We start from the raw sequence: 21,983 nt of genomic DNA, 5'->3' as shown, positions 1-21,983 counted from the left end.
ATCACATCATAAAGAGGGATTATTTAACATTATCAAACAGTACAATATTATGAAAGCTGGGAAACATTCTCCTTAGCATGCCTATTATTTTATGCTACTTACAAATGCCACTTAAATTCCCCCTGCATTACCAGATTAGAAAGCATCAGGCCCTTTTAAATGAAGCGTAGAAAAACTGGGTGGCTATGTTCAAGAAACAATTTTGAGTGAAAAATGGTAGAAAAATGCAGCAAATTAACCTACCGTATCACAACGCAGCCATATCTCATTCATACCATCTGCCACTGGGATCAGCAATTTGATGTTGAATTTTTGACCAGAGATATTCACATCTGGGGTCACTTCACACCCTAAAAAGAACATTCAAGTATAGGTTAATTTGGCAATTGTTAAAACTTAATACATGCATTTTTCCTCCACTTACAATCTAATACTAATCTGTAAAAGGTGCCACTATGTATAGAAAACTTTCAAAATTAAAATGGTGTTTCACATTTATCTGTGTTAGTGTGGACAAAGCCTATGAGACATCACCTGGCAAATCTTTATATCCATCAAGCATTTTCAACCCTGTCTTACCATTTTATGGCTATACTTGGTTCTTCTGTAAACATTGTTGATGCTCCTTACCATTCTCCCAAAATTGAAAGAAAACACTAAGTAAACTTAATATTTCTAAATAAAAAAAATTAGACACATTCTCAGCTTTTTTTTTTTCTTAACCAGTTTAATCTTACCAGTAATCTCCTATGGTTTCTGGAGGTTTTGTTTATTAGTCTACTCAATAAGACCACTAAAGCATGCAGTATCTTACCTCTTAAGTTCATCTGATGAGCAGGAGTTCCATGAGCCTCTTCTTTGCTCTTATAGCAAGAGATTGTTATGTCTTTAAATGTGCACCAGTACTGCTTGTAACCTTTCAGAGTTAACTTCTTTGGTCTAAAAAACATTATGTATGACTACTTCAGTCAATGAGGGTCAATCTTCAACCACCATGCTTTATGTTATAAACGCACTATGACAAGGTGCTGTAAAAAGCAAATGAGTCCATTTCAAAAAGAACATAACACAGATATTCATGTTATCAATCCAACAATCAATGTTAATGGAAAAATGGTAAATGGATGGAGCAAACATACAAATGGTGGTGGCTTGGGAGTCTATAGACGTCATTTCTTTTCCTTCCCGAAAAATGTATAGTTTCACTTATTCACATATACCAGGGAGTCTGCAAAATTACCCAGTCAATATTGTTCTCACGTTGAAGAAAACAGTATCTATACTAATAAAAGGCAAAGCCCTCACTCACTCATCACTAATTCTCCAACTTCCCGTGTGGGTGGAAGGCTGAAATTTGGCAGGCTCATTCCTTACAGCTTACTTACAAAAGTTGGGCAGGTTTCATTTCGAAATTCTACACGTAATGGTCATAAACTGGAACCTATTTTTCTCCATATACTGTAATGGAGTTCAGCTCGATGGCCGTGGGGGGCGGAGTTTCATGACATTATCACGCCTCCCACGTAATCACGTGAACCGACTGTGACCGCAGTACGTAGAAAACAAGGAAGAGCTCCAAAAAGCGCTGAAGAAAACATGCATTATACAATTGAGAAGGCAGTGAAACAATAAGAAGCGAGCGAGTGACACATACAAGCATATTCAAAAGTGCAGCTACTGCGGAAACAAAGCCCAGTGTAAACCGTAAGTTTAAATTAAGTTTACAGACACTCTCCCACTGCCATTTGTCATGCACAGTGACGCATACAACCATATTCATGACTGCAGCTACTTCAGAAACAAAGCATAGTGTAAACCTAAAGTTTAAATTAAGTTCATAGACAGGCTGCCGCTGGGGTTTGTCATGCCCACGACTAATGCGGGATACAAGTTTAATGAGAGGACGCAGGGTATAAGCGAGAGTTTTGATCACTTCTAACTAAGTTAAAATTGCTGGTGAAGGGCTGGGCTTATACAAATTCTGAGAGACTGTGTTTGAGGGGGGGGACTGACAGTTGAGGTGGGTGGGGGAGTGACGTCATCCTCTCCCCTCCCATTCACCTCATTTCGCTGAGCTGAGCTCCTCAGCTAATGTGGTCTTGCGGAAGCAACTTTGTCACGCTGCCACCAAATACTCACAGAAAAATCCACAAGTTAATACACACGCTGTCTCTAGAGTTTCTCCACACTCAATGTATTCCTCACATCCCTGTTACACCCTCTGATCTCCCATTTCAATTCAGATGCCTCCAATTTCCAGTAAGGCTCTGCTTCGCGATGTGAAGTAAGAAGTCTCAGGGACAGACCCAACAAAAGGTTGCCATTGATTGCAGGCAAGATTGCTTTTCTCCTGGACAACTATACGTTGCATTCTCAAGAGTGAGCTTGCGCAGCTTCGTCATATTACAACCAGAGTGCTGAACTGACAACGTGATATATAAAGAGAACTATAATAATCGTAATAAACAATAAAACAGTGGAGAACCCGTGGATTAAATAAAAAGGCAGCTTTCTTGGCAAAGCAAGGAAAGAGGATGGCTTTATATGTCATTCGTTTATAAAACAGCGGAGAACCTGTGAAAGGCTGCTTCACAAAAAGCCAGCGGAGCTCCTTATATGAGCAGGCAGTCAGCTGAAGGAGGGAATCAATAAATATCTCTAATCGTGATAAACAAAAAAAAAAAATAGCGTACAAGCCGTGGATTAAATAAAGGAAATGGGTACCTGAACAGTACAGTAAGTCTCGAATAGCTACACAATAGCTATAGGAATTGTAATAAGCGAACAATAAAACAGTACAGAACCGCGAAGCAAGGAGAAATGACAGCCTTATATGGCGTTCGTTTATAAAGCAGCGGGGAAGCTGTGTGAAGGCAGCTACACAAAAAAACAGCAGAGCGCCACACGCTGAATGTATTCCTCACATCACAGTTATACCCTCTGATCTCCCATTTCAATTCAAATGCCTCAAATTTCTAGTAAGGCTCTGCTTCGCGATGACAATAAGTCTCAGGGACACACCCTACAAAAGGATGCCATTGATTTGAGGCAACATTGCTTTCCTCCTGGACAAAACTAGACGTTGCATTCTCAAAAGTAATCTCAGTGCACAGCTTGGTCATATTACAACCGGACTACTGAACTGACAACGTGGTATACGCGGGGATTTTGCTATTTTATTTATTTATATATATATATATATATATATATACTGCTCAAAAAATTAAAGGAACACTTTTTAATCAGAGTATAGCATCAAGTCAATGAAACGTCTGGGATATTGATTTGGTCAGTTAAGTAGCACAGGGGGTTGTTAATCAGTTTCAGCTGCTTTGCTGTTAATGAAATTAACAACAGGTGCACTAGAGGGGCAACAATGAGATAAACCATTCCTGTTTTGGGGGTCAACAGGTGGAAGCCACTGACATTTTTCCCTCCTCATCTTTTCTGACTGTTTTTTTCACTAGTTTTGCATTTCGCTATGGTCAGTGTAACTACTGGTAGCATGAGGCGAAACCTGGACCCTACAGAGGTTGCACAGAAAATCCAACTTCTCCAGGATGGCACATCAATGTGTGTCATTGCCAGAAGGTTTGCAGTGTCTCCCAGCACTGTCTCAAGGGCATGGAGGAGATTCCAGGAGACAGGCAGTTAGTCCAGGAGAGCTGGACTGGACCATAGAATGTCCTTAACCCATCAGCAGGACTGGTATCTGCTCCTTTGGGCAAGGAGGAACAGGATGAACACTGCCAGAGCCCTACAAAATGACCTCCAGCAGGCCACTGGTGTGAATGTCTCTGACCAAACAATCGGAAACAGACTTCTTGAGGGTGGTCTGAGGGCCCAACGTCCTCTAGTGGGCCCTGTGCTCACAACCCAGCGCAGTGGAGCTCGATCGGCATTTACCATAGAATACCAGAATTGTCAGGTCCACCAATGGCACCCTGTGTTTTTCACAGATGAGAGCAGGTTCACCCTGAGCACATGTGACAGACGTTGAAGGGTCTGCAGAAGCCATGGAGAATGTTATGCTGTCTGTAACATCATTCGGCATGACCAGTTTGGTGGTGGGTCAGTGATGGTCTGGGGAGGCATATCCATGGAGTGACGCACAGACTTCTACAAGCTAGACAAAGACACCTTGACTGCCATTAGGTATCAGGATGAAATCCTTGGACCCACTGTCAGACCCTACGCTGGTGCAGTAGGTCCTGGTTTCCTCCTAATGCACGACAATGCCCGGCCTCAAGACTTGGCATCCTTTTGTTCCTAAGACGTTGCCCTGTCGTTATTTGTATAGATATTCAACTTCATATTGAGATCTGATGTATCTAATGTGTTTCTTTAAAGTGTTCCTTTAATTTTTGTGAGCAGTGTATATATAGGACAGCAACACTCATAACAGTGACAAAGCAATTACATTGACAATCATGTTACATTATTTTTAAAATGCTTCCTTTTCTTTTTTATAACTTCTTTAACACACTACTTCTCCGCTGCGAAGAGCGGGTATTTTGCTAGTTATTTAAAAAAAAAAGTTTAAAGCATCTGTTGAGTTACTTCAGTTACTCTTATTTTACAGCACACTTGTCAGGCAGGTGTATTTGCTACATACACAAAATTATGAATGAAAAATGAAACACCAGCAGAGATGCTCTACACCTGGCAATCTGCATGGACATTTTTGGGATAGGCCAACATGCATCATAAGGGCTGAAAACAAAGTAGAATCAAGAAGAGTACAGCAGACCAATAGAAGAGATTCACCTCCGCAAATAACCAAACACAAATGATAAAATCTGAGCTTAACATTAACCTGAATTTGAATACTGATTTAGTTCCACACACAGACATAAGGAGAGAGTTTCAAAAGGAACAAACTAAATTAACAACACAGTCAAGAAAAATGACAAAACCAGGTATAACTGATAGACAACTATGTACGTTTTGGGCATGAGCCAACAGCGGGGTGATATGTAGAGCATGCTTGGTCTGAGTTAGTAGGCAGTCAACAGCAATTCAAACTTGTGGAGAGATATCTGGAAACCAGTAAACTTAGCGAAACAAAAAGGTGAACTGTATTAGCATGTTAGCTGGAATAATCCATATAAATACAATGTCACTGGCCATGCAGTATTTGGTACACCTCATAATTTTGGAAATCTGAAAGGAAGGCACATACAAATCACACAATGACCCATAGGGCCATCTCAATGTTTCAAATCTAAATCTTTCAAAGCCATCAAATCATACAACTGTTACAGTGACAACATTCCTCCCTCAAAACTGATATTGGTATAGTATTTGAAACTAAGCTTGATATTTTTTATATAAGTATACATGTATATTCTGTATGCTGAGGTAAAAGGAAAAAGTTTAGCAAAGATGGCATTAAATAGTGGGGACAACAAAACAAGCAGGTGTCAAGATGAGATAGGAAGCCGTTCCTAAAACATTGAGCAATTTACTTTGTGCTTTACCTCAAAGTGCTAAATACCATATCAAATATTACCTCCAAAATATACACTTCTTTTGTGGGGCACATTGTTACTGTAGTATTTGAAACTTTAATATATGGCTACTCTCTCAGGTTTTATGCATTTGAAAAGAAAAATTCAGTTTTACTGAAGAGGAAGCCATTGGTAGCACCTTTCAAAATGTAATTCACGTATCAGGTCATACACAACAAAATTGGGGACTGGATTCCACTGCTGCTCATTAAAAGGGCATCCTAGATATAGTCACACTTACAAAGGTCCAAAAACTGCAAAGCTAACACACTGCACATTTTTTTAAACATATAAACACTTAAATGCTGTTTTCTACACAATTTCTAATAAAATAACATTTATGCACAGTTAGTAGATTTCATTAGACCTCAAAACAGTTCTGTCAAGAAAATACTTGCATTTATAGTACAACACACATTTTTTTCTCTGCTGTATAAAACTGATTGCTATTATAAGCATATACTAACAAAAGTTACAACCTAGTCTAAATAAGCTATTTGTCAAGAGAAGCATTGGACTGCAAGCGACCTTCCACCACATATATTCATTCTGCTTTGCCTGCATACAAACTGTGGCAGGAAATCTGAAAAAGTAACTTGTTTCTTATTTTTTGTTCCCAGGCAATAAGAGCCAGCTGCCTTGGAATAAACAAAACTGCTTTCAGTGACAGGAAGAGCTAAAGAGTACACAGTAACTTCCTAATACACCCCCAAACAAGGAAAAGCTAATGAAAGCCAAAATGATCAGTCCTCCAAAGCTGAAACTGACCCTAAAACCAACTTTCTCCAAAGACCACACAAAAATAATATGCATAAAGAAAACAGAGGAGGATGTGCTTAAAACCAGCAAGGTAACCAAAAAAAGTGGTTCAAACCAGAACAAAAAGACATAATCAGAAGCTCATGTCAAGAATGCCACCAAGAAAGTGTCAGGCAGTTGTCACTCAGTTTAAATATGACAACGTACCTACTGTGGAACTGCTCCTTTTATATCTGTTGCGTATAGCAATCATATTCCATTCTGGTAAGAGATTATCTGTGTGTATGTGTGGGCTGTGCAAACTGAAACCACAAGGTGCTACAAAACAAATGAGACCCAGCTGCATAATGCAAACTGCACTATCCCTCTAGATATATGGAAAAATCTCTCTGTGAGATCTGAAAATCGGGGTAAAAAACCACCTGTATCCAACTGCCTCAAAGGCTGAAGGCAAGGGCTAAGCATCATTACTGCCCTGTGCAACCATGTGTTTAATTCTGGTGAGCAGTACTATTTAATCTGCAAAAAGCAGCCTGTGTTCTGGGAGAAATCTTCACAATGTACTGTATATGAAAAGAAAAATTAAACTCTCTGTACTAAGTTCTCCCTCCATTGTAAACACTGGTGCTGCTATGGCTGCTATGCCATACCTCCAAACTAATAACTTTACAACCCTCACACACTGGCAGGCTTCTCAGGGGAAAAAATGCAGGTAGGTTGCTGTATTTAAAAGAAAGAAGAACCTACAAAAGTAAGGCTCATGATTCACGCACATCTCACCAACTAGAACACAAGAAAGCTTCCAAAGTAATTGGAAAGCTGTACGAGGATGTACTTCTTAAACTGTTTAATTTGCGGAAGAAAACTTAAAACAGGAAACATAATTCATAAAGATTTTGTCATCTTCATTACTAAGTTACTGTACCTAGTCAGTTCACATTTTGTCAACTTTTGTTTCAGACATACTGTATGTGCATATATTCTTCTTGTCCAACCTTTGTTACACCAATATATAGAATAGTTTATTAAAGAGAACATGTTTGGGTTAACCTTTGAAATAACAGTGAAGCAACGTGCCAGGCCCAAAGACAAAAGAGAAAGTGGTAAAAACTTTTTACATACAGGCATACGAATGCTCATAAATCACAACTTCCTTCCTAAAAGGTGAAGATGTTATTTTAATAGTGGCTTCTTTTGCAGTCTAATAGCAAAATTGGGTATGTTTTAAATGTAAGAATTTATTTAAAAGAAAAAAAAATCCACAAGTATTTGTACCACTAGAATGCTTATGTTTGCGACTCTGATTTGTCGTTAATGTGTTTTGCTCTCAAAGTAAGATTAAGAAAATAACTTAAAAATTTGCAGTTTTACAGGGCTGTCTCTTCACTTTTGGAGAACTTACATGTAACCCACTTTATTTATTTGGTTGACACGACTTTGGAATAGCTCTCTTGGGACTCTACTCTGTTCCACAACATGTTTTTATTTTATATACCTTAAAGGCATTAGGTGACAGACTTGTGTCAAGTTAAAAGGGCTCAAGCCTCACAAATTACATGCATTCACAAGTGTTCACAATTTTACTCAACATATTTGCTAAAAAAAAGGTTTACACTCAAATGCATAAATGTATACCACTTTTCCAGGCACATGAAAGTTATGGTCATTGTACTCACTTAAAAACTTTGATGTAGTCAGCAAGCTCAGGAATGGAAGTAATATCACCCTACAGAGGGAAAAACATCATATGATAAACAGGTAGCTCCTCCATAATGGTAGTTAGTAAAGATCACATGTGAAAATACTCCAACTACATTGTTACAGGAAGATGGAGAACACATTTTAACAAAACTGGAAATGTTTCTATGGCGTTTACCTCTTGTTGGCAATGTATCTTAACAATGCCAAACTTGATCTGTGTGATAAGTAGATATTGGCCCATAGAATGCTAACTGGCAAACAGTGCAGAGCCAAGGATGAAATTAGAGGGCAAACTGCATCCTTCAACCATTCATGGCTACACCTGTCCTAGTTATGACACACAGCTAGTCTGGAGAGTACAGTTGGAAGAAATGGAGTTTGTTTATCCTTGACCCATTCATATACAAGCAAAATTTCCATCTTTAATATAAAAAATATACTTTGTTTTGTAATAAACCCCTCAACCACAAAATATATTGAAACATTCTTTTAATCTATTGGAATTTCTGTATCATGTTTGTATTTATTAAAACTATACTAGATTTAAATTAAGTCTTATCAAGTAATCACTATATACATATTATACATTTAGTCACACACACACACACAGTCCATAAGAGCTGTCATGAGTAATTGCAGAAGGTGTCAAAGGTTTGTTAGCTTTTCAAAATAAAACTGAAAATTAATACAGTTGTCTGCTTATACTGTAATTTTTAAATTCCTTACCATCACAGCACAAAGCCTTTGCAACAGTATATAAAAGAAAGAAAATATTTCACAAGACAGTTACACTTAGTTCAAAGTACCCTTTCTGAAATAAAAGTAAGTAGACAGGCAAAAACAGACAAGAATCTGAATAAAGTCACACTTGTGCAGACTCTTGAATGTAGAGACTGATAAAGTCAATACATACCATATCTTATAGCTGATCATAAGGCAGTTTGATTGTGGAAGATCACTTAGCAAGAAAAATGTTATATTTATTCTAAATTGTGCTGCTTGTCAAAAGTGCTCAGATCTAATCATTGCACACTGCATACTGAGTCAATAAATTTCTCTACAATTTGATTACTTTCGATCATATGGTGTAGCTCTAATAAAGGCTTATTAACAAGTCCCTAGTTGTTTCTGCAGACAGTCACAAATTATGCCTATACCATTTTGCATCTACAGTGAATTTAGAAAGCATTTGGACCTCCTTCACTTTCAGAACACCATTATAGGTTTAATTTTAAATGGATAAATTTGCTATTTTTGCCCATCAGTGTATGCTCAATGAAACATAATGACAAACTGTCATTTTAGTAAAAATAAAAAAAAACTGAAATACCTTATTTATGCGAGTATTCAGATTCTTTGCTATCGCACTCCAAATCATGGTCAGGGGCATCCTGCTTGCTATAACTATCCTTGAGATGTGTTTAGAACTCTAACTGGAGTCCACTTGTGGCTAACTAAACGGATATAGAAATAGTTTGGAAAGGCAGACACCTTAAACAAGGTCTATGTAGATATCTGTGATAAAATTGTGTTGAGGCATAGATCAAGGGCCACTGTATAAAACTGTTGTTTAAGCTTTGAGTGTTCCCAGTAGAATAGTGATCTCAACAACGGCGAACTGGAAAAAGTTTGAGACTGCCAAGGTTATTATAGTTAACGAAAACTAAAATCAAAGTTGACACTATTAACAAAAAAACTAAAATAAAAGTTGACACTATTAACAAAAAAACGTTTTCATAAACAAAAAATAAAACCTAAATGAAAAACTAAAACTATTCAAGTAGCTGAAAAGACTAACTGAAATAAAATGTACTAAAAACATTTTTAGTTTTCCCTAACAACCTGACTTGCGCAATTGGATAACCTGGGCTGCAGGGGTCCCAAAGATAATCAAAATACATTAATAAGAATTTCATATTAGTTTTTTGAATAAATATGCCTGCTGCTAGTCTTTAGCCCTTGTAACTTAATTCTAAAACAGAAAGTCATCCACCACAAGCCTCCCACATATATGCAATCAAGTCATCGGCGGCTGGGGTTGAGGCAGCATTTGGGCGACAGAGCAAGCTGAATACGAGCATGTAAAGTGTGTGATGAAGAATGTGATTTACTATGTGATAACAGTGACAGTTCTTCAGTAGTTGATAGTAACAGTAGGATAAGCTTCTGGTTACACTGTTAGTAAAGTGTACCAAGATGATAGTTTTGCTTTGAAAGTGTGTGGCAACTTTCAAAGCTGCTGTTTGTTCACTGGATCTCCAGGGCTCAAAAGAGAAGTATTGGATACAGATAATCCCTTACAGAATTTTAGTCTGTTCATAAATGATGGTATGGTAGCTGTAATTCTGACTGAGCCAAATACAGTATATACAGAAGCACACAACTAAGCCAAATTCCAGGCTGCACAAGCCTGTTATGATGAGCTGTCACATTTCTGTGTGCTTCCTGTATATCAAGATGTAATTCAAATGCCTGAAGTCAGAATGTGCTGGTCAACAAAACCTTTACAATATGGACAGAAAAATCGCAAGTGCGTAATGTTTCCGTTTATTTCTCAGGTGTCTGTTTTGTTGACAATAATTCACCTGCCACTTCGCACAGGAAAAATCCTTTTTGAAAATTAAACAAGAGACTGACTAGGTCAACATACAAGATCAGCATATTGTTGCTGACCAATTGCTTTTGCTTTAAAAAAGGTTGCTTAACAATGAAGCAATACAAACCTTATAAAATTCCTGAGTTGACAATGCCTCTACTGAACTAACAGGTAGGTAGGTGAAGAGTCTGCCAACTGGTGAAAAATGAAACCTACTAACGTGTTTTTGTATTTATTCTGTATTTATTAATCTTGTTTAGTTTTACATTCACAGCTGAAAATACCTTTCCTGCCTTGGATCCAAAGCTGCTGGGATAGGCTCCAAGTTTCATGTGATCCTGCTCTGGATAAGCAAGTTTAGAAAATATATATATATATTGCTCTTAATCTCAGATGCTGTTTCTGTCATTTTGTGGCTGTCCACACTCCTATTACCTGCTCTTTTACTATACTCAATAAGGGTTTACTGTTCTTATGCACGGGCTATTCAAGTATTGACCACCCCATACCTTCACAATGCATGCTAGTTTTTCTTAGTTTCCCTCAATACAATTTGGTGGGGTCTGCACACTAACTCCAACGCCCTACTCTTCCTAAGTCCCAATGATTTTCATGATCACACCTTTTAGAATACAGTAGAATCTGTTTTCTGATTTTTAATATCTTTTCAGGTCTGCAGGTGGCACAATTTTGTCCCTAAATTGTATGTGCCTCAGATGGAATCATAAATTAATATGGCTTGTAGAAAATAAAGCCCAGTTCGGGATATTTTTGAATGTAGTACTGAAGGCATTAATTATAAGCACATCGTCTTGGAGCAGTACATGTTGTGTCCTGTAGACGTTTAGAGAAAAAAACCCTCAAATCATAAAATTCACCTAAATTTCATCACAAATTGGACCATTCTGGGCAAGAAAAGGAAAAGATGAAACATGCCAATAGTCAGCACACATTTGTTCAGCACAAATTACATACAAAATATTTTAAAAATTATAAAATTGCATAAAATTGTTCATATTCAGTATTTGGTGTTGATTATGCTTGTTTTAACAGACAAAAACAAAACGAGATAGTAAACCATTTAGTATAGTAAGCTTTTAAACTTATTATATCCAAACCTGTTAAGTGTACAATTCTGTCTAGATAAATTGCCTAATTGACAAGTATGCAATGCTTGTTGCGACTTACCCAAGAAGAATTAAAGCTGTAATTGCTGCCAAAGGGGCTTCTGTAAAGGTCTGAAAACTTATATGAATGAAAAATTTCAGTATTTATTTTTTATTAAATTTGTAAACCTTTCTTAAAATGTGTTTTCACTTTGTGATGGGTTGTTAAGTGTAGGTTGACAGGCAAAAATGTCCAATTTATTTAAAAAAAAAAAACTGTAAAGTGTGCAGGAAGAGAAGGGGTTCAAATTCTTTGAGTCCACTGTATTTAAAGATTTTAGATTACCACAAGCATAAGAATCCCTGATCCTTCGAATAATTTTTTGTACACGAATATAACCAATCCCTAAATTATTATGAAAAACCACAAAAGGCCTCAGAATACAAAAAATGTAATTAAAAATTCCTTTAAGTTTCTGAATCCACTTAATCTACTTTTCTCTGAGATGAGCTCACTGACAATGATTTGGTAAAACTCCAGCTTCTTTTGCAAGTTCATCATCATCATGCAGTGATACTTTCGTATTTACAACATCTATACTTCGTTATATGTCAGATTACAATACTAGCCTCACTCTTGTTGACCATTCTATGGAAATCTGAACTGATGCAAGTAACATAGACACATATATACAATTCAGTTTTTTGTTTCTAATAACTACAAAGATAATGTGTACATTTTCAGATGTGCATACCAGAATGCTGGATGTTTTGCCCCCCTCTAGAGTTATTTCCAGATCAGACAAGGCTGCATCCACTTCATCCACCTCTTTGTCACTGTTGTTCATGTGGTTATCAGAGGACATGATGGACAGCTTGTTTATGTGGTACTGAAAGGGAGGCACAGACAAAAGATGATTAGCTTCGTACCTTTTCTTGCACTTAAATCTATATTTCATTACCTTGTCACTGCAAGGTGTTTAAGGTCTATATGCCATTTTTCCAGTTGACTGTCTGCATTAATTTTACAGTCAAATGATCTGCATAGCCTTATAATACATTTAAAAGCAAAACTCTAAGAAGACTAAAAGGTAAAAGTGATAATTCCATAAAATAATCAAGAAAGTTTGTAATGACGGGAGATAGCTTGCTATATTAACTGGTGAGTAATACAAATCACTTCTCAGACTTGCCAAGCAAAAGACTATGTTAAAGTAGAAATAAAAGTAATTGCCTAAATCTGATTCAAAATTTTTTACTGACAATATTAGAGTTATACAGTACCTGTTTCTTGGGCGCACACATTCATTTCTAAGAGATACACTGTATAAGAATGTCATGCAGAGCTGAGAGATCCTAAAAATCTGCTCTGAATATAATTCAGGACTCAAGGATTTGTAAAGATGTGGTGTGTTATATTCTCTTCTATGTTAAGGACACAGGCTGTGGCCATTGCTGACTGAAGTTCCTGGGAAAAGTGGGGTGATGGATAGACCTGATCCTTCCATAAAATTGGCCACAGATATTTGTTGTTAAGCTTGTTGCATTAATCTTAAGCAAGCTTATTCAGAAAGACTATGGACACTGAGCAGAAAAAAAAATTAAACTCTACAAGAATATAGATTCGATATTGCTAATACCAGCCCCTTTTGCTCACTGTGGTGATATATACATACAGTATATAGTTCACCAGACATTCCTTGTTGAAAGGAATGCATTTACTCTTTTCTAGTAATTAAACCAGTAAAGGCAAAAAATTTCTCAGGTCTTAAATTTCAAGACAGTTGCATACTCCAGGAAGCACTGCATGTACTATGTGGCGCACTGCAAACAGAAACAGTTACCTAAACTGCTGCAAACATTTAATTTAGCTTTCAGTTTTAGGGGCAACGTCATTATGCCGACAGCCTATTATCCACAATAGGAGCATCAAAAGTACCAAGCATCCATGTCTCACCTGCAAGGCAGCAAACATCATCATCTCCTCTTCTGTGCATTCAATTTCCTCCAGTAGGATGGCCCATTTAGCTTGTTCATAGAGCTGGTTAACTCTGATAGCATCATACTAAAGAAATCAGAGGAGATAACAGTAAGCAGCAGCCGAGCATAAAAATATTTCAACAGCCACACTTCACTAAGGCTCTGCGACCAATCAGAACATACAATCTGCAAACCATTTTAGTTAATTTCATTACATGCATGACATGTTTGAAAAGTTCAGTTGCATAGTCTTAATTTTAGCTGTAAATGTTTGTACACTTAAATCTCTTGATGTGATGCTAATGAGCAGCATCAAAACATTTCATTAGGAAAACATAAAATTCACATTAATAAAATGTGATATTTTCCTTTGAAAAATAACCCGCTCTATTTAAATTTGAACTTTTAAGTATTCAATATTTGTATGACCTATAATGCAAGAGTAAAACCTAAATGATGCATAAGGCTAACATACATTCATTGAACTGTACTGTGAATTTTGGTAAATTACACAAACTCACTCTGAATCATTTCATACATTACTATTTCATTTTACATTATCCTTGTGTGTTTTCAGTATCCATGTGGATAAACTGTTGAACTGTGATGGGGCAGGAGCTTGCAAATGTTCCCCAAACTTGTTGAAATTTCAGTATGTGTCAGTCAGTTACTCACTAATTAAGCCCCTGCCCTTTTCACACATTGCCCATCACTCCTAAAGATTCAGCAGGGCTCCAGATGGCGACTAAAATGGTCGCCAATGCGACTTGATTTGTTATTTTGTGACTAGTTTTTTCATTCCAGTCGCCAGTGGCGACTCTCTCTCAATCTAAGAAAAGTTTTAAATTTAAATTTAAAACAGCAGAAACGGTTTGTGCGAACACTCTCAGCCCACGTCTGCTTTTCCTATTACACTATCATGTGATTCAAGCCAAACCGAAGCGAGGCATCATCTGACACGCCCACTCTGCTTCAAACGTCATCTCGTTAACTGCTGCGGATAGGGATCTGAAATAGAAGAGAATCGGGCCATGACTACTCCTCGAATTCCGTCCTAACTTTCCACGTAACACATGAAATGTTCTAAGTTTCCATGTAACACGCAAAATGGCCAAACGAAAAATTTCAGACTTTTTCTCAATGCCCACTCGTCCAAATCCTGCCTCGTCTACTTCTGAAGGACATCGCTTGGTTACGGTATGACAAGGGAAAGATGTATTGCAGCTTTTGTGCACAAGCCGGACAAGAAATTGCTGGTAAAACAGAATTAATTTGTGGTACGAGCCATTTTAAAAAGGAAACTGAAAAAGCATGGTGAGAGTAAGAAACACAAGAATGCCAGAGACTGTGTGATTGCTAGGTCTGCTTCTCATGATACCCCCATAGCAAAGGCAGTGCAACGTGCTTGTGAGAAAGTGACAGAAAATGAGATGAAAGAATTAAAAATAAAATTCAATGCCGCATATATGATTGCACTGGAAGAAATACCGTTCACAAAGTTTAAAATATGCTTATGAAGAAGAATGGCATGGATGTGTCAAATATGATAATGATACAGCATGTAAAGAGTTAGTAGGTTGCATTGCAGATGAATTAAAAAGTAATGTGCTGGAAGAAGCTTTAAAGGTAAACTACATCTCTGTTATAACTGATTGTGGAACAGATGTCTCGGAAAGACAATGTCATCACATACTGTAGGTATGTATCTGATGGAACACCTAAGACTCATCTAGTAGGTTTGGCTGAGATTGATTATGGTCATGCAGAAGGGATGCAAAACACCATTAAATCACAGCTTCCAACAAACCCAAATTGGTGGGTACATAAAATGAGTGCTTTTGGAGCAGATGGTGCAAGCGTGAACACTTTTCAGAAAAGAGATAGGTGAACATGCTCTGCCTTTCCACTGTCTACCCCATCAGCTGGAACTGGCAATGCTTAACACACAAAGGTCAGTGCCAATGATTGAAAAAGTTTATGACCTTCTACAACAAGTGTGGAAAACTTATCATTTCAGTCCCAAAAACAAGCGGGAGCTGAAGGCTATAGGAGCAGAGTTAGGATGCACAGTACGAAACCCATCAGCAGTAACAAAATCAGCGCTGGTTGCTTCACATTTATAGGGCAGTCTCAGTTTTTCTCCATTCAAACTATGCAACAGGTCAGGGGCAGTGCATTGCTGTGCATCATCAAATGGAGCACCTTGCAGTCATGTCCAAAAACATAGACATAAAGGGAAGAGCCAAACACATTGTTCAGTAAATGGAAAGCCTGTCTTTCGTTGCCTTTTGTCACATTTTACATGACCTTTTTTCAGAGGTCTCAAAGTTGAGCCTTACACTTCAAAAAAAATTCTTATATACTTCCTCAGGCGGTTGCTGCAATTGTGGGCTGTGTGGTAACAAAGGATTGAAGGAAAATGCTTTGAGGGAAGGGAAGCTGCAGGAATTCTTACAGCACATAGGTTCTCAGCCTGAAGGTTCAGTGCAACAGGAAGGACCATCAACAAGCAGGAATGAGGGGGCTGCAAGTAGCCACACAGTCTTAACCTTCCAAAATGTTAAACTGAAAGACCCCCAAAATCAGGCCACATTCAGAAGTGATCTAAAGGCCGCAATTGAAAAAACAGTTGACATTACTGTTAAAGAATTGGAAATCAGGTTTGCAAACATGATGTCAAGTGTTACACAGCACAGACATTCAAAGGTTATCAGAAATCATCAAGTCACTTTCAGTGTTTTGTCATGATGCATGGCCAGAGGACATTGATAGCTATGGTAAGTGTGGGATAGACACACTTGTTAAATGGTACAGGGAGCTCTTATCAAACAATGGCTGCGATGTCACAGCTGTGTAGAAGGAATGCCTAAAGTTGAAAATATTAGTGAAGGGTCAGTTTATGGATAAGACTTACGGTGGCCTGTGGACAGTGATGCTGAGCAAGGAGCCGTTCTGTACAGATTTTAAAAATCTGCTTCACTTTGTCGAAATAATGCTGGTGCTTCAGATATCTGCAGCTCAGTGCAAGTGAGGATTTTCAGCACAAAACAGAATAAAATCAAACGTGTGCAACTCCAAGTATAGAAACACTGGAAGACTTGGTAGGGATCAGTACAGAGGGCCCTACACTTGAACTTTTAGACCCAGAGCCCGGTGCGCAAAGCGCTGGTTGTCAGCCAACAAAAATGATGCCAACATTGTAACGGTTAGTGACACTGAACTTGAAGAGTAATTAATTTCTTTATATTTGTACACTCATTGCAAAATGATTATTTCAGAAATGATTGTTTATAATGTTTTTTATTGTGTTAATTCTTGTGGTATTATGTGTAAGACATTTTCAGTGTTTGTATTTGTAGTGTTCCTTACACATGTTGTGTATAAGAGTCTGGACTAGAAGTATTGCTTATTAGTAAACATTTGCACTGTTCACATGTGTCATTTATTCTTCTGTTATTATTATCTATAAGACCTTGCAGAGGACACTAGTAGGCAGGTCAAACAGCTCAGATAGGAGAAAGGAAAGGCAGTGTGAGGTAGACCAAAGAAACAAACAAACAATACAAGTAAATATTATTTGTTTATTTCACATTTGGCATGCGGTAGAGATTATGGCTCCCAAAAAAGCATTTGGCTCCTAAATATTTTGGGTTTAGGAGCCAATGGCTCCCAAATTTTTTTTTCTGTCTGGAGCCCTGGATTGGATAACTTAGTGAAGTCCTCAGACTGGCGCTGTTGTGGTCCCTCACAAACTATGGCTGAGTGCTTAGATGATCGAACTTTATGATAAAAGGAAGTAAAAGTTGTAGAAAGGAAAAGTTCTCCGATGGTGAACCTGCAAAAGGATCACTACCTAGCCTCAAGGGGCAAGAGATGAGGTCCGGCTTGTTTACCATTATCCATCAACTAATGTCAGTCCTTCCCCCTGAGCTGGCATCCCTGCTGGAACCGAACCACATTTTTCCTCATAGTATCAATGATCTTTCAGTATTTTGTGCAGTTTCTGTATTCATGTTTTTTTTTTTTAGAAAGTAGTATGTTCTAAAGCCTAAAGGAAGGTGCCCCCAGAAGCCCCCCAATTTGAAAATCACTGCTACCTATAATATGCACACCGAACATTAAACCTTAATGTTGCCAAGTCATTTTCCACTTTTAAATCACTGTGTGACCAAGAAATATGTCTGTTAATCTTTCAGTTCCCCATAAATATTTTTTTACAATCAATTTTAAACACAGTCTAATGTTTGTTGCCTCAGATCAAAGCATTTGCCAAATTAATAGTAACAACCTGTCAGCTATCATCCATTACTCAACTCAAAGCTTCTTCAGAGCTGAGGGTTCAAATCCCAAAGACATTACAGTCTGCGAGTAATTCACATGTTCTGCCCATGTTTATATTTTGGACTATGGTCATAAACTTAAGACACACCTTCAAACATTTTGCAATCTTGTACTACTGGTGAAATCATACCTTTGGATTTAGGTCAAAGAAGCTGTGATATTTAAATCGTAAAAGCAGAACATCATTTTCTTTTATATCTTGTTCCATTAAAGACCGAGAAGAATCCAGCCACCTGCAAAAAATAGTGCAAAGGTTTAGTCTGGTTATAACTAACTTACAATATACTGGCACAATGGTGAAGCATCTCTTAAGAAGTTCTTACCCCTGATTGATCTTGGCTTTATCCAGGAGGCTCTGAGGCTTGTATAGTTTGGCAAGGACTTCAGGTGAAGTAATGGGCTGGCTGACAGCGAGGATGCTAGGATTTCCCTCTGATAACGGGCTGTCCCCAAACCAGGCAGAGGTGGGAGAGAGGGGACTACCATCTCTAGAATCATAAGTAGGGGTCATTGTCTTGCTGTATAGTCCTGGGCTTGAGTAGATGCTCCCTGGGGAAGATTGATAGGTTAAACTTAAAATCTCCAATAACAAAACATGGAAATCATGAAAATTCCAAACCCAAATTCAACAGTCCTCTTACTCTGGTGACCATGCATTGTGATCCTGGGGTACAATGACAGAAGATGAAGCTAATACACTCTACAGACATTAAAAGTGGCAGCAAAACACCACCTTTGACAGTCTCTCGGCTTATTTTTCTTTTCTGAAACTGCTTAAATGTAAAGGATTTTCCATAAAACCATTAACAAAAAACTTCAACCTGAAGACTATTCAAAAATGTGAAGTAGGGTAGTATAAAGGACAGCAAACACATATATCCTGAAATCCCACAATACAACTATTTGACATCAGACAGTCATGAGGATGGTTAACATCTACTGCAGTTTCAATGGTTAGGGAAAACACAGTGTAGTGTTTTTAGGAAGAACCATGTACTGTATTTAGCCAAACTGGACTTGTTAAATCCTATTTGGCCAAGATTTATAAAATAAGATTTGAACTTCTACTAACTACTATACTGTTTGGTAACTTATGTCATGCATTTATTTTCATCTTTTGTAAGTTAGTATAGACTTTACATTTAACCAGATTTTCCAGCTATGTTCAAGTTGAATAATGCATGATGAAGTTTGCATTCACTCTGCTAATCCCATTTCACTGTCCCTGATTAAGTCCAGTTGTTCTTGTCTAAAATTACCTGTGCCATTGTATCTTTTCTGTAACGTTTAAGGAAAAACTACAATGGTATTCTAAGTGGCTCACAAGTGTACTTTGCAGTTTACATAGAGCCACCCTTAAGCAGGTCACACAGCAAGCTATGGAATTCAACCTACCATTAGACTTCTTAATCTCTTAATAGACCGAGTGGACATGAATAGTGAAGAAATCATTACAACACCTCCAAAGTTCTCATAAGGGACACTTAAAAGTGTTAAGCACACCACTGTGTAATCATATCATACCGTATATTGCTGCATGTTGATTATCACATGCAAGTAATAATTTCACTGTAGTCCATGCACATGACAATGATCAAACACACCCATGTTTATTTACATCTATCTGTGGCATATCTAACCAAGACAGAGTTACAGTATATTAGGTCTTTCTGTAACGATTATGCAGATTCCTGTGCATCCACAATTAAAAGTAATTTAGTACATTTGAGTCTGAATTTTTCCATTCACTATTCATAAGCTCAAATTGCTAACTTAAACCATTTAGCTCATTAACCTGACTTTAGTACAGCAGTTAACTCTTTCATAACTCCAGTCCCCAATTTTTAAATTGTAATGTCTGTTACCTTTTTAAAATGCAATCTGATTCCTATCCAAACTCTTGGTATTGATTACCACCCTTGCTATGTTGAGTTATCTCCAGCTTGAAACATTAGAAACGAGGGTGAAAGGGAGGCAGACAAGTACTCTACACTTTCTAGTCTTACAACCTTGTTCCTGCTTACTTCTCCACTTGCCTCTAAACTTGTATTATAGCGATCAAAAAGTTTTTTTTTTTTAACAGAGCCCACCAATTGATAAGATACATAAAATTTCATCTAAGACGACTGAATACTGAAAGTGGGGTCATGGATGAACAGTGCCAAATCCACTTTTCCTAAATTAGGTGAGGTTTCTAAATGTAAAACAAAACAAAACAGCAAGTTAGCAATATAGAGACAATGTAAGCCATGCAATGGGATTGGACAAATGCAGTAGGATTATCATAACATACCTTACTATACACTAGTTTCATGTGTGAGAAAGGGCAGAAACCAAGTAGTTGTTGACAGAGAAATGGCTTAAGCAGCTTCAAAGAAAAAAAGGGAAGGACCACCAGATGTGATACAACCATCTCACTAATATCTCATTTAAAATTCACTGAAGTTCACAGTAGCTAAAGTACTTGCCAGTATGTTTAATTTACAAGATCAATATAATTAAATGATAAAGAATTGTAATAATCAAAAATAAACCCAATAATTACCTTGGGATAATTTATCAAAGAAACTTTACCCATTATTGTGAAAGCAACCTGTGCAGATGCAAAGCAACACAAAATTCTACAGATTCAGGTGAAAGCAAGACAAAAAACCCTCTACTTACTGATACAATAAAGGTAGGTAAAACTCAACAAATAACCCAATATTGAAAAATACCATTGCTTATGTCATGAATCAACATGATCCAAGTTTTAGTATAAACTAAACAGGAAAAACAATTGGTGGCCAGCAGTCCTTGTGTGTGTCCTGTGTATAGAAGTCTACTGAAATCTGTAAACTCTCTCCCACAGAATTTGACAACATGAGCTGTATTCTAATCTTTGAAAACAGTAGCGGTGCACCGAAGATGAACTTTTAATGGATGTTTTAGCTAAACTCATAAGCAACGGGAGAGGATGAAGGCAAAGGGGGGTAGAACAGTTTGTCCAATTATTTACATTTCCTTTCACTCACTGACGCTTTTCCTAAAGTAATCAATGTATAGCACCCTTAGGGCAATGTATCTGGATCAAAATACAACGGCCTTTTCTATTTTGCACTTTGTCTGATGCTTACTTTTTCATATTCTACACAAATTAATAAAAACCCCTTATTAACAGCGTTAGAAACAACGGTTTCAAACAGAACAGATGGCATGTTCTCTCTCTCTCTCTAAATCATACTAACAACAGTGCAAAGAGTCATCACAACGTTTTCAGCCCAAACCTGCAATATGTATGCTACAATGCTGCTTTAGGCCAAAGACGTGCAAAGTTTATCTTAAAATGAAAATGTGAATTATAACTTCCTGGAATTTGTGGTATGTATTGCATGTTTTTGTGCCAGAATTAAGTCAACACAAAAGTCCAAAAAAAATAAAAAATTAAAATCATAAAGGTCAAGTTATTGTACCATCATTGAATTTCTAATGCTAGAGAACAGTATGCCTTTGGATATTCGTTCTTGTCTAGACCAAGCACTCTTCATATCCCACAAACAAGGGACAACTGCAAACTTCCATCATGGCAGGATGGTTCTTTAGCCTCTGACAAAGACAGCCACTGCAGAGGGAATGGAAAGGTGAAATCACAGAATGATGGTGTGTGAGACAGAAGACACTATAAGTGTTAGACAGTTTGATTCATTTGCGAAAAATTATCCTCTGAACTTGCTCATGTTTATTATGTGAAATTTTCAATACCTAAACAACACAAAAACTAACACAGGGAAAACATTGGGATGTAAACAAATGGGCCATCATAATGCTCTTCAACGTATACCTCCCTGAATTCAAAATATTTTATTTCCTTATGTGCCAGTGAATAAATAAAATTTAGTGGGAACATTAATTTAAAAAATGTGCTAATGAATTATAATATGAGGGAAAAATACACAGAAATGAACAGAATATCAAATATGTTAAACAGCTTCTTCTAATGTAATACTCCAG

At 37.4% G+C, this 21,983-nt stretch overlaps 1 protein-coding gene across 4 annotated transcripts in view; it reads right to left on the bottom strand.

Moving 5' to 3' along the window:
* Nucleotides 1-21,983, bottom strand: part of fermt2 (fermitin family member 2) — a 117,941-nt gene that overhangs the window by 21,269 nt on the left and 74,689 nt on the right. For all 4 annotated transcript variants that reach the window (XM_039741592.1, XM_039741593.1, XM_039741594.1 and 1 more), the window contains 7 exons: nucleotides 18,317-18,542; nucleotides 18,124-18,226; nucleotides 13,630-13,737; nucleotides 12,428-12,562; nucleotides 7,946-7,995; nucleotides 815-939; nucleotides 244-350 (listed from right to left, as the gene is read on the bottom strand). In XM_039741592.1, the coding sequence (XP_039597526.1) occupies nucleotides 244-350; nucleotides 815-939; nucleotides 7,946-7,995; nucleotides 12,428-12,562; nucleotides 13,630-13,737; nucleotides 18,124-18,226; nucleotides 18,317-18,542 (854 nt within the window). The remainder of the gene's footprint in view (nucleotides 1-243; nucleotides 351-814; nucleotides 940-7,945; nucleotides 7,996-12,427; nucleotides 12,563-13,629; nucleotides 13,738-18,123; nucleotides 18,227-18,316; nucleotides 18,543-21,983) is intronic.

The sequence above is a fragment of the Polypterus senegalus genome, chromosome 18 (assembly GCF_016835505.1).
Source record: "Polypterus senegalus isolate Bchr_013 chromosome 18, ASM1683550v1, whole genome shotgun sequence".
Classification (NCBI taxonomy): Eukaryota; Metazoa; Chordata; class Cladistia; order Polypteriformes; family Polypteridae; genus Polypterus; species Polypterus senegalus.
This window is presented reverse-complemented; position numbering and strand designations above follow the sequence as displayed.